Source organism: Anticarsia gemmatalis, chromosome Z, assembly GCF_050436995.1.
Source record: "Anticarsia gemmatalis isolate Benzon Research Colony breed Stoneville strain chromosome Z, ilAntGemm2 primary, whole genome shotgun sequence".
Lineage (NCBI taxonomy): Eukaryota > Metazoa > Arthropoda > Insecta > Lepidoptera > Erebidae > Anticarsia > Anticarsia gemmatalis.
Genome location: NC_134776.1, coordinates 21,988,021 through 22,001,350, shown reverse-complemented (window position 1 = coordinate 22,001,350; position 13,330 = coordinate 21,988,021). Strand labels below are relative to the sequence as shown.

Below are 13,330 nucleotides of genomic sequence, written 5' to 3'. Positions count from 1 at the left end.
GCAGTTGGCTGTATTATGTAACTACGATACTATTACATATCATGTCATGACGACGATATAATAAGACGATAATACATAATATGATCAAAACGCTTTTTGAAGAATACTTTACTCAGTCTTATAAAGAAAGCGACCTGTAGCGCGATTCCCTACAGTCCGTACCATCGAGCCTGGTTGCTCGTTTGACGTTTAAAATGTGCTACATAAATAGTTCTTTCGGCCCCCGCTAGAGGGCCTGGCGAATTTTATTTTTTATAATTAGCCGGTTGGCGATCGTCAATAGTAGTAGAGATATGTTTGATAGTCACTTACCTGACGTTCTCATAGCGCTGGATGTAGATCTTGTGGAATTGCTCCTGGCGCGGCTGGGAGGCGATGTCGGCCTTCATCTCCATGGCGACGTGGCGCGGCAGCACCGACAGCAGCAGGCGTTCCTGCACACACATGCACTTGTTAGTGATATGGTTCTTAGAACTTTGGTAATAGCAGGGGGTCTTATTTTATTGGTATAAGACACGAGGGTAAAACGTGCGAGGGATTTAACCTTAAATCGATTTATCGGCTGAAGAGACTAACAATAATAAATAAACTTCATTAGTCAACTCGTACAAGGCCATTTGATTCCAAACTAAGCAGATCTTGTAATAGGGTAACCAAATATAATGATCTAGGATTGTAGAAATCATCAACCTAAATGAATATCGAAGCTTAAACGTGGACCAGAGGAAAAGAGCCTGAATGACGGTGTTGCAGAATTTATAAACTACTGAATTTAATTTAAAATACCTGTTAATCTATAAACCAATATTTAAAGAGCTGTATTTAATAAAGCAAACAAGTTAAAAGGCGTTAAATCCAGCCTTATAAAATAACCGATAAATATCAAGCGTCGAGCGGTAAAACTTGAGATTTTAAATAAAATATTTTCCTGAAGCCGATAGCATCACAGCTGTAAGACCGTGAGCTTAGTTTCAGTCGAATTGACAACATTCAGTGCAACGACGACGGACTTAACTGTAGCGAAATATTTCTACCGGTACGAAATATTTATAGAATTTTTCTTGAATATTTGCACAAGACGGTGCAGTGAGTCTCTCTCCGTTTATCCTTTTTAACACCTGCTTGAATTACTGTTGTTGTGTTCATAAGATCTATCTTACGTCAAATAGCAACCTCATATTATTAATGTGCAATTAAGTAGGTTTGTAAACCCAGTTATCACGTTAAGATAGTGGTAAATTGATTTGTTAATTTAGGAGAAAGAGGCATAAGCATTTTTTTTCTCAAAAATTATTGATGTGGCTGATAGAACAGCTGTATTTTTAATTAAAAGTACGTATGTCTCATCATCTCGAGACTTCACTTAGATAAAAAAAACATTTATTACCAGTACTCTTCTTTACCTTTAATTTAGTCAAAAGTTACCATTCTAAGAAAACACTTTCAATTATCAAACGAATAACTATTAAAAAAATATTGTCATTAACTAAATAACGCTTAATCTAATAGCGTTAACCAACTTTACACAGAAAATGAGAAATCTTTTCCTAGCCCCTCATTTCGTGGAGCAACTTAATTGGCGTATTACATTTTAAACCTCAAGCCCGTGGTAAGTAGAAAATTTCCTTCACTCGGAGCGTGTTTCACCGCAAATGCATGTGTTGTGAAGGAAATAACGAATTTGTGGGCGCCTTTGAGTTCTTTGCAGGTTATTCGCAGGCAGCCGTGTTATCCGCTGTGTGACGTCACAGCGCGAGATTCTTGCCACAGGTGTGCGGTGAAACCGCTGCGGGTCTTACGACAGATTTACTTTATTGAAACGTTACAAGATATTTTAAAATAAAATAGATTGTGGAATATTTTGCTCCAACCGAGATTTTGTAGGAAATCTCTTAGCGTAAATGTAACCTCAAAGTAGTTTAAGAAACGGAAATATTTTGATAGTTGAATTACGGGTATCACTTAAGTTTAAAACATAATAGAATAAGGAGCTTCTGAGAAATTATAAACGCGTATATTTTACAGCAGCAAAATGAAAAGTGTTAACAGAATTCATTGTGCAACCAACTCCTACAATTAAATGATTTTACAAAAAAAATACAAATTAAAACGGTTTTGATCAGATGACGATTTTGTAATAAACGTTTCAAGTATTTATGTAATACACAGAAGGATGTTCTCGATATGATCAACGTTGTATTAACACGCGGCAAAAATGTGCAATATCTCACAAAGACACGATATCTCATAAATATTTGATACACGTAATGCCTCGTTTGAATACGTAAATTAACAGCCAACGGGCAAATGTATTAATTTATTTTTCTCTTTGAGCTCAGTATAGAATCCTGCTTAATATTAAATACGTACTTGAATAAATTGCCGAGAGAGCCCTGCAGGCGCTATGCGTTCTACACTTAAGGAAAAATACTAGTTTATCATAATTAGATTCGTTTACCTGTAGACATAAATATTATTTAGCATTTTCCTCTCTGCAGTAAAACTCTCGCGAGGCGAATTATTCCACAAAACGACAACTAGCAACTTCACGAGCAAAACTGTGTAAAAAAAGTAAAATAAACAGAGCTGTAAAATACACGTTCATTTCAGTTTTCAGTAAAAATTGCGACAACGCGACATAAAATGTTAACGATCTAGATATGAAGGTATATGTACCGTGAGAACGGCTCGTTACGAATAACCGTCAAGTGCGCGGTCATGAGAGCGTCGCGCGCGCTGCTGCTGGCGGCGCTGTGTGTGGCGCGCGCCCAGCGGCCGGCGCTGCGCGTGGCCTACGGAGAAGACGACAGCGACGACAAGTACCCCTACGTCGTCCTCATATTCGGACACCTGCGAGAGCGAGTGTGCACGGGGAGCCTCATCACACGAGACTGGGTCCTCACCGCCGCTCACTGCTGCCTCAGAGTAAACGGCGCATTCGCTATCAACTACGGTAACTTGAGCCACGAGCTAGTGCCGGGGGTGACGATGAGTTTAATCGACGCGTCCGTGATGCATCCAGGTTTCGACGCGCGTCTCGCTTATTATAGAGGAGTATCGAGGAAGAACGACATCGGCCTGATGCACGTGAGCCCGCCGGCGTACATGCCGACGTACGGCAAGGTATCGGCGGTGGAGTACAACACGCTGCTGGGGCTCAGCGTCGAGTACGTCGGGTTCGGCGTCCCGTATGTCACTGACATTATGGACTTGGAGAGCCTGGTGAAGGAATACTTGCGACCGCGACAGATCGCCGAGGGAGTGGTGAAGCTGTGTCCGCGGGAGGGCGCGCACGCGTTGTCGCGCGGCTCCGTGTGCGTGGCGCCCAAGTGCTCCAAGTTCCAGTTCGCTACTCAGGGAGACTCGGGCGGACCGCTGTTCAGCAACAACAAGATAGTCGGAGTAGTGTCTCAGGGACAGGAGATCACGAAGGACACGTTCTACACGCCGGTCAGCCCGCACTTGACGTGGATCTACGAAGTGATCAGCTCGAACATCACAAAAATAAACGATGACCCGTTATGTTAATTTCGCTCCTGTCTTCAGATATATCTGTATATTTTTTAACTCCCTACTGTGATGGCAAATATAATCAATAACGGCAAATGTATGTAATAAATAAGGAAGTATTATTATCCGAATAAAGTTTCGAAAATAAGTCTTACGTCTGATTTCGCAAAATTCACGTAAAAAGAGTCCTAGGTTACAAAAACGCAAAAGGAACTCGAAAGTATGGAAAATCTGAAAACCTTTATCGACCTCAAAATCATCAGCTGAATCAACACAATCCTTTTTTTTGTCTATTCTTCTACCCTCTTTAAGGGTCGTTAGTAAACTCGGCGATCCTTCAGTAGTTAATTATAATAGCGTTATTTAAACATTGTCAAGTTATCTACCTGTTGTTGGTTCTCGCGCTGGGTGACGAGGCGGGCCTCGACGCAGTCGCGCGTCTCGAGGAAGGCGCGGCGCTGCGCCAGCTCGCGCGGGTGGTGCGTCATGATGCCGGAGATGTTGCACGCGATCAGCGTCGCCACGCTGCAGAAGATCTGTACCAAGCAGAACTAAATTGTTCATATAGAGATGTAATGTGGAGTGGTTAAAAAGGAAATATGATTCAATTGGCTGTTTCCAAATAGACGTATGTCTCATGTCTTTCAATGTGAGATGTGCCCTTTTTTAAATTGGGTAGTTCACTAATCTTATTTTATTTGTTAATCTTATTTACATTGCGCACAGATGGCCAACTACAGGTTTGATTGTGATTAATATCTGATTGAATATAATAATATGGTACTATGAAGTCATTAATAATATTTTTTAGTAAAAGGTAGGCCTAAAACATGATCAAATTTAACGTTTTATTAGTCAATACAATATCTGCTATTACTTACAACTTACTTAGAAGATACAATTTTATAGTACTTGTGACTACCAAAATAAATTATGTAATTTATCGAAACGATCATAACTATGTTTGACCATAACTAAATAAGTACAAGTTACAACAGTGAAATCTTAGCAGCAATTATTGAGGTTAACGATGGCATAAAGTGAGCGATCGTGGTTCGCTTGTTAGTTATAAGTTGATAACAGCGGCGAGTGGGCGCCTGCTGGCGGTACATTCGTCATCATTAGCTCCCGACCTGCACTGTCCACGCTGTCAGCTCTGTATCTCTTATGACTGTTGTTGATAAAGCACCTGCACTACAATATCGTGAAAATATAAACAGTTTTCTTCGACATTCACGATGGTAATACGGTTATGTTCTTTCTTTACTATGGTTAGTGTACTATTTAAACAGGTCCAAAACAACTCATAAGATTAGCGATTAATAGGTGTAGAAGATGGAAAATTATAATTATTAATGTAAGCTGTAATCTTCTAACATAAAGTAGTAAGGTGTAGAAATAAGAGTCATACAAGGAGTTAAGTGGGATTAGTGTGTGGTGACTCACTTGAAAGTCCGAGGTGTGTTCCAGGATCAGATGGGCTCCGATGTTGACGGCGGCGAGGGCCAGGCCGCCGATGGTGGCCTCATGCAGGCGCACCGGCAGCGTGGCGTACGTGGCGTACGTGAACAGAGCGCAGATGCCCGCGCTCACGGTCAGCGAACTGCGGTCACGACAGTGGTATAAGAAAATATTCCTGCTGCTTGTGAGGGTTTAGTGTGGTCAGTTCAATCGAATGTCGGGGTTACTGAAGCCCAAGTACTTGTGAGAAGCAAGAAAGCTTCATTTTATTTATGCACTCGATAATAGAAAGGACATACAATGGTAGTAGTCGTGATGAGCTCACATGCCATTTGTAAATACAACAATGAATCTCGTTCCAGCTTCACTCAGAGTAATATTTTGTGAACATCATTAAGCGACTCATTTCGCTCGACGTAATTTGATTTGTGTATGCGTCGTTACATCTTGTTCGTGCTCTTTACACATGTCGAGCGAAAATGTTACACTAAATAAAATGTAAGAACTGCTAATGAAAATATTGTATGTCGGAGAGCGGTACAGTCGACAGCGACAACACCTTCCGGCTCTCAGGCGGCATTAGCTTGAACGACCACTTTCCGGCGCTCGTAAACGTCCACCCCTCTCCCTCTCACTCCCGGCGCTTGCCCTCCGCGACGACCGTTAAAAATGAAACAATAACACCTTTAACGACTGGCAAATTTGCCCGAATATTGGCCGCGTAATGCACTACCCGATAACGTTCCCCATAAAAATGTTCCAACAATAAAGCTGGCGATAAAATGTCTCGCTTTGATCTAAACTCGGTACAAACATCTAGAGGCCGGCAAACTTCGTTTGTAACGGATTTGTAAAGTCCCTTCTCGTACTAACATTTGAAACAGTTTTGAAAATGTGTTGTAAACAAGCGGACCCTTGCTCTGCGGTTTTGTTTGAGTCGAGCTGCGGTTACGGAAAGTTTTAATTTCAATTTAACATAAGTTGCGTGGCGTCGGCCATTGTGATCACTGGCAGTGTTCCTTGTGTTTGCTCGAGTAGTTGTGCGTTACGCTCGCCGCTTACGACATGAATATTCTACGAGTTACGACGAAACAAAGGGACTCAAATAGAAGCGTACGATTGGCCGCAACAATAGCGATCATCCCACAATGTGGATATTATACTGTGCCTACATATTTGATACAAGTCCACCAGTAATATTGCTAGGTATTGAGTTGCGTTATAGAATCCTACGGTGTTTAACAGCGATCATTATGAATATATTCACACGAACTTTCAATAGAGGCTTATTGTACAATAGATACAAAGGTTGTTCCGTATTGACCTATCATTTTACATTAGAGTTTCATTTTATTTTACGACAGCGTAAAATGAATATAGAAATAAATTTTCTGATTTAAATGGAAGTCGCCTAGATAATGCTCACACACGGGAGGAGTCCATTGTCTGGGAGTGGGACTTGGTTAAAAATATTTGACTATCATCTTCAGATAAAGTGTGACACTTACCGCAGCACAGCAGTGCCAGCCAGAGCCAGTTCAATCAGGAGAAATGTCACTAAGACCACGTATGATATGGTCAACAGGTAGATCTCGTTCATAGCCGGGCGGCTCAGGCACGCGAGAAGGCCTGCAACAAACACATCACTTTAGATTATGGAAAAAATTATGCCCAAATTATGCAATATTGCTAAAATCTCTTTATATATCTGGGCTTTATTGAAATCCAATGTAATTCAAGCTTGTGTGCCGCCGAACCTCAACGTTCTGTTTTTTCGAAAATATTCTTTCTATCTATTCCAATTTTCATCTGCAAATCAAATACACGCAAAACCTGTTTTATCTATAGAAAAATGTCAGTGAAATTCTAATATGCTAGCCTTTGACAGCTTGACAACTCTCAGGTGTGTGGGCCGTGGTTTCAATCCGAAATCTCGAATATTACAGTAACTTAGTATAAGTTACCACGTACGGTTACGAACTGTAGTGTCAGCGATATTGGTTTCATAATATTATAATAAGCCTTTGATACGATACAGCATAAACATTAGGATGAAACAAAGCGACCACATCACTAACTACTGTTCTCATAAAGGATAATTAACTTGCTAAACTATTATCAAGCGGGTGACAGCTCAATCGAGTTCGATTCAGTGGCTTAATGCCGCGAGGTCGGGCACAGCGGTAATTAGCTGTGAGCGTCACACAGGGCACCGTACTGGGACCGCACCTTGTCAGGTGGCCATTAATCATCGCGCAGATTTTTGGTGTTAATGAATTTTACGTTATGAATTCATTCCTGTGTGAGGTTGTGTCAGGTGGATTGAACGTGTATGGAAACACTGTTCAACGCTGGTATCATACCGTAACGAAATAGAATTTAAGTAAAATGTTATCAGTCTTAATTTAAGTAGACTCCTTTAGTTATTATGGAAAAGATTCGACTACTTTCATGAAATATCACTAATATTAGTAAGAAACGAAGACAAGGTACTCACAAGCGTAGACCAGAGCAGTAATTCCGAGGATGATGACGTTGACGATGTGCGCGACGCGCTCCTTCTCGTAGTAGGCGCGGCGCAGCAGCGAGGTGGCGTTCAGCTCCGGGGGCTCCTCCGTCACCGTCGGCGTCTTGTTCACGAAGTCGATGAATGGCTCGTATTGAGTTTGTCTGAACAACAAAATTACAACATTTAGGTTTGCACTATTCTAAATATGTGCTTTGACAACAATTTTTTGGAGTAAATGTATTTACGAACGTTAATTATAGGTATAAATTATATCGCTGCAAACTATCATAAACAATGAATTGAATAACAAAGATTTGTGGAGGAGATAGAGGTTATTTGGTAGTTTTAAGGTAAAATTACTTTTCTATTCATCGAAAACCTCGCTACCGCTCAACTTGCCATACACATGTCTCGCATTGTCTGAAAACCTCTATCTAATGGGTAAGTGAAAAAGTATGAAAGAGTTACTTACTGCAGTATCTGCGGGTCAAAATGCGAGATGGAGGTGTTGACCTCCGGCATGAGACTCTTGAGGAAGTTGCTGGCGATGAGCAGCGTGCGCAGCTGCACGACCATGAGGCCCACGGCCACGGCCAGCAGCAGGCCCAGCAGGTGCGTCATGTTGGTCTGGTTCATGCGGAGGAAGTAGCGCTGGTATAACATCTCCACCTGAGGGGAAACATACACCATCGTTCGTTAAATCATTTATTACACATTATACACTTACGTATAATCATGCCTGTTTCCTCGAAGGCAGGACCCTAACTTCTTTTGTTACATTCGACTACATATTAGCGTACGCCTATAGCTTCAACCGCGAATTTCTTTTCCTGTCGTATCTTAATGTAAAATTACATAAAATAGGCTTAATCAGTTTAGCAATGAAAGAGTAAGAAACAGAGACATATGAACGTGCAGTGAGAATAGTCAAGCGACTAATAGTTCCGAACTTCTACTACTCGTTACGTATTCAATGCGCAAACAAAATACAATATATTGTTTCTTTAAACAGCATATTCGGCTAATCTAGTAATAATAATCTATTGAGAAAACTTAAACACGGAGTATAGTTCTCGATATTTTGCTATAAAATATACCAATTAGTGTAACATGTTAACACAGGTATAAAAGATGGACGAACAATGCCGCCACGTGTAGGGATTCCGTATTATCTACCACTAATACACTTTGATGTATCTTTAGAATTTCGTCTGAAGCAGGAAACACGAATTTCAATCTATACTAATAACATAAAGCTGTAGATTATTGTGTGAATGCTCTAATCTCAGGAACAATGCGGCTGATTGAAAAAACAAATGTGGTGGATAGTCCATGTATTAAGAAAAGCTTTACGCTAAATCACATCACGCTACTTATACTAACTTATACTAACTGTGGACTAAGTCGCGGTCCGCCGCTAGTAGTTAATAATAATTTTAAAAGCTATCCGTCTAGTAACATCACACTATGCACTTTTGTTGAAGCTGTAAGTTAGGGCGTAAATCAAGTGACAAGATATGAGATTCTGTCGCAGAGTGCTCCACTCGTGACATCGCTCCGAGTCAAAGCAGATTGCAGTGAGATTATCCCGAGTGACGCGCCCGCCATCATCAAACGGTTATTTACTTTCAACCAACTTTTACAATATATTCTCGTATGAAAACTAGAGACCCGGTTTTGCACGAAACGATCTACATAATTATGAGTTTGGCCCAGCATTTTTATTACTGGGGAAAGCAAAAAATATTGGCTTCACTAGTTTCTAATAAGCTTTGGTTTACGTTTCGAATTCGGAAAAATGAATAATAGATGGCAATTAACTCGCTCGCTATTTCATGAAACCGAAAACTAACCCAACAGAATTATGTATAATCATCTCTGTGCTTTTCCGTAGAAAATTGGCCTCAATTTTGTTCCATCTTTTTATAAAAAATGTTGGGCAAAAAATATTCGTAGCTTACAACCTTATAGAATAATGTACATATTTTGAAAGCATTTATTTAGCCATGATTTTTGACGTGATTGTATAAGCGCGGGGGACTGCGGGGCCCATCGCCGGGGGCCCCGCGCAGCCGAGCGCGGCCCGAGCGTTCCCGAGAGGCGACGTAAGTGTCATTACCGACCTTCTGTTTATTTATAATTACCGCTGGCTTTAACACAAAACGACTTTTGAAATTGTTTCCGACTTCATTGTGAGGGCGACGTGGATTTTTAGCGATCAAACGACGCGCGTCATGTTTGTATTATGTTCTCTTTACTGTACGGAAAATTTATTTTTTAATTGAGTATCTTCGTTTTGCCCTTAATTTAGTACCACAAAATATAGTAGCGTAATATTTGGCTCGGACTTTCAAGACGAAGTTTAGATATAATATTTGAAGTCAAAGTTCAACCTAGCATAGCACATTCGTCCGGTATTTGCATTCATCGATAAAATCCTCATGACATACGATTCGCTCTTCGTAAGAGATTACAACGCAGCACTAAGCGGCTTATGAGCCACTGCTCTAACATTTATCGACAGGTGAATGCATTGTCGATTAGCTAATTAGCTCTCTATGCAGATAATAATCCAAAGAGCTACGAGAGCATTGTTATAGTATTCTAATTGAACAGAGAGCTTTCCGGATAAATGCTCCATGCACCTGTATTGTTGCTGAGACCGTGCATTTGTCCTATTGAATACACTAATTATTTCCAAGTAGTATTGTATGAGTACTTTGGAAATTAAAGTAACAAATGTCTTTGTCAATTGAAATATTTGCTGGTTGACTTTTGTATTTGCAGAAAAACTACGTTACCCAAAATTTTACATTTTTAGGAGAGCAAAATAAAGAGGACATAGTATCAAATCGTAACCATTGCGATACCGGAGTGATTACTCACACAGCCTTCGAGGTAAACTAGAGGGGTATTCCTGCTAGTAATCTTTCATGAAAAGAATTAATAAAGTAGCTTTGCAAGCATCATTCTTGGGAGAAGTTTCATAAGCAGCTGTTTTTGTGTATCAAATAGGAATAGCGTTCTAGTCGCGAAAAATTCCGTCATGTGCAAAAACCCTAAGTTAGGCATAAAAGTGGTATGATAATCATAATGAAACATTTCTTCATTGTGAGCGCGTGTCGTCCCCGGCCGGGTTAACCCGTCAATGTTGCGGGCACAATGGGCCCCGGGGCCCCGCCGTGGGAATAATCCCAACCCTCTGCCTGCCATGTGATATTTGTTGTGGCTAGAAAATTGCCTGATAAATGTATTGTTGGTCGAAAGGGTTGAGAAATATATGATGATACATATATTTATTTTCGACCTTCAGCCATCTAACCGATAATATATGCGGAGCATGAGGTCTCGGGTTTGTTGCTCGGGTCAATGGAACAATGTTTTTAGGGACTTTTGAAATTGTAATGACAAATTTGCATTCATACTTAACACACGGAGTTATGGAAACTCAGTATATCAATGCACTGTTGAAAGGAAACGATCTCTTGTATATCGTATCTTCAGACTTCCTACCAAGTCACTATCACTAATGAAATGATCAAAGCAAACTTCCCATGTAACATACTCTGCTCATTTAACACAAAGCGATTCAAAAGCCGCGGCACAAAGTGCGCAATGTGCATGAAAGTTAGTTTGTTCTTGGCTCAATAGTGGAGTAAGTTATACTTGTGAAGTTTCATAGTACGTGTATGTGAAGGCTTTGTATGTATGAAGATGAGAGTGACTTTACTTTGGAATAGTCAAATTAATTTTAAAGCATCGTTGAGGAGGTCAAGACTGATAACCATATAAAAAATATGACTAAAATTACAAACAGTAAATAAAGGTTTATACTGAAATATTAGTGAATTTTTTGTCTAGATATAGGTATGTTTTCATACATTTGCTGAAGTAACCTAGTCGATGAAACAGATACACTGGTTTACGTTAAAGAAATACATTTTAATTCTTAAACTATTAATCACACAATAAAACGATAAACAATGAAACTCGATCACAAAGTTCCCTAGTTATCTTTTATCAGTAAATAATTATAATAAACTGCATAATTCAGGACACCACGACGCCGAAGGTTTGAAACTAAAACCTCACAGCACTGTTAATTACAAACAAATTGCACCAAGCCTTACAGAGCCTGTGACGTCACAAGCTCCCAATTTTCGCCATTCTCTCGTTATTTTCCGATAAACAAAGACGTTTTCGTGGGACTAATGAAGGCGAGGCTAAACACTCGGCTGTAAAGATATTTGCCCCCTGTTTACTGCCAACACTGAACAACGGACGACACGGCTTTTAATACCTTTGTAAAGGATTGTTGTAAGTGCATTTACAGGCTCCTGTTGGGATATTTGTTTGCTATGTAAACAATGTTTTTAGTAATTTGGAATGGTTATAATAGTTAGCAGTAATAGTTTGAAACGATGTTGATCACAAACGATAATGGGAGGAGTAGGAAAGACAACTTAAAGAGATCTTCTTACTTACGTTGAATGAATTGAGTAACTGTTTAACATTTTAGCAAATGCTGAGATGATAATAGGATATGTCTAAATACATATTCGGCTTAAGAATCAATAAAAAGACTGCAATGAGCACTGGTACTCGCATTAAACAACTTAAAGAACATCTATAAGGCACTAGCAAGTATAATAGTATTTTGAAAAGGTCATTTTCTCAGAGTACATTAATATAATGAACATTTAAAACTACATCAGAATCACTTTTGTTCGTGTTTTAACAAGCGATTGTGCTCGAGTCCTTCGTAAAACAATCAAACGTGGGAGAGGTCAGAAACTTACATTAACTATATACTTTATATATTATATTATATACTACAATGTTATATTAACAGTGTGCTCTGTGCAATTACTTTTGTTCTCATACAATAGGATCTTGGTGAAATAATACTGCTGAATTACAAGTCTATGCAAGCAACTCTCGTTTTTAGTTAATATTTTGCTATCGTCTGCTTGCAGAACTACCGACTCAAAATTTGTTTTCATATTAAACCAGTAATATGATGCAACACTAATAAGATTCGCTAAATTATTTCGCTACTAGTGAGTGAACGACTAAGTTGTGTTTTGCAAGCTGCGTGGTTTCTATCTGTAGTATAAAATGTAGATGTTTCTATTTCAAATCTGAGTTTGCGAAATGTAACTGCGCTTTCATAGGAAATGTATTTCAGTGAGCGACGAAGAAAATCTCGTGTATTCCACTCTATTTCCTTTTCATAACATTTTAAAAACATAGAATTGGTTGCATGGAAAACAATATTTTCCTCTTAAAACGTAAACGAACAGTTAAGCTTTCCAAAGAGAAAATTTAGGTTGCGATCACTCCCTTATACATACTAGACAATACTGCAAAGAAAATAAAACATTAAAGTTATGAAAAAATGCTTTATTTCCTGAATATTAGTGCCAAAAACAGAAATAAATCGAATACACAGAAACAGCGGCCACAAAACAAACTGTTCAACTGTCTCAAGTTGTTCAAAGAGTCGCAACTTTTGCAAGACATTACATTCTGCAGTCGTTTTCTGAAGCAATTCTTAGAAGAGCCACTGATTTAGCCTTCTTTGTTATTACACAGTAAGTTGTTGGTGGGCACATTCCTAGAACAACCGCTAGGAAGGAAAGTTGAGATGCCGCCGCGGATCTCCACTCGTAATTGTTTTCAATCATCGGTTTAGCCCCGGGCTATTATTGGGAAAATGTCCACATGGAACCAGATAATATTGGAAAATAGTGACCGCGCTTGCTTAGTTTTCATATTAGAACATTTTATAAAATGAATACTGGAAATACCGCTGAAGATTTTCTCTTTACATACCTAAGGCAGACAGAT

The 13,330-nt window shown here is 39.5% G+C and overlaps 2 protein-coding genes across 6 annotated transcripts in view; one reads left to right on the top strand and one right to left on the bottom strand.

Moving 5' to 3' along the window:
- Positions 1–13,330, bottom strand: part of LOC142986077 (adenylate cyclase type 6) — a 303,314-nt gene that overhangs the window by 62,347 nt on the left and 227,637 nt on the right. For 4 of the 5 annotated variants that reach the window (XM_076134270.1, XM_076134271.1, XM_076134274.1 and 1 more), the window contains 6 exons: positions 7,953–8,149; positions 7,469–7,641; positions 6,480–6,600; positions 4,957–5,113; positions 3,897–4,061; positions 313–434 (listed from right to left, as the gene is read on the bottom strand). In XM_076134270.1, the coding sequence (XP_075990385.1) occupies positions 313–434; positions 3,897–4,061; positions 4,957–5,113; positions 6,480–6,600; positions 7,469–7,641; positions 7,953–8,149 (935 nt within the window). The remainder of the gene's footprint in view (positions 1–312; positions 435–3,896; positions 4,062–4,956; positions 5,114–6,479; positions 6,601–7,468; positions 7,642–7,952; positions 8,150–13,330) is intronic. The other variant, XM_076134272.1, reaches the window with a different exon arrangement.
- LOC142986498 (trypsin V-A-like) lies at positions 2,686–3,650 on the top strand. Its single transcript, XM_076135015.1, has one exon. It carries the CDS (start codon positions 2,719–2,721, stop codon positions 3,526–3,528), a length of 810 nt encoding a protein of 269 aa, XP_075991130.1. The 5' UTR covers positions 2,686–2,718; the 3' UTR covers positions 3,529–3,650.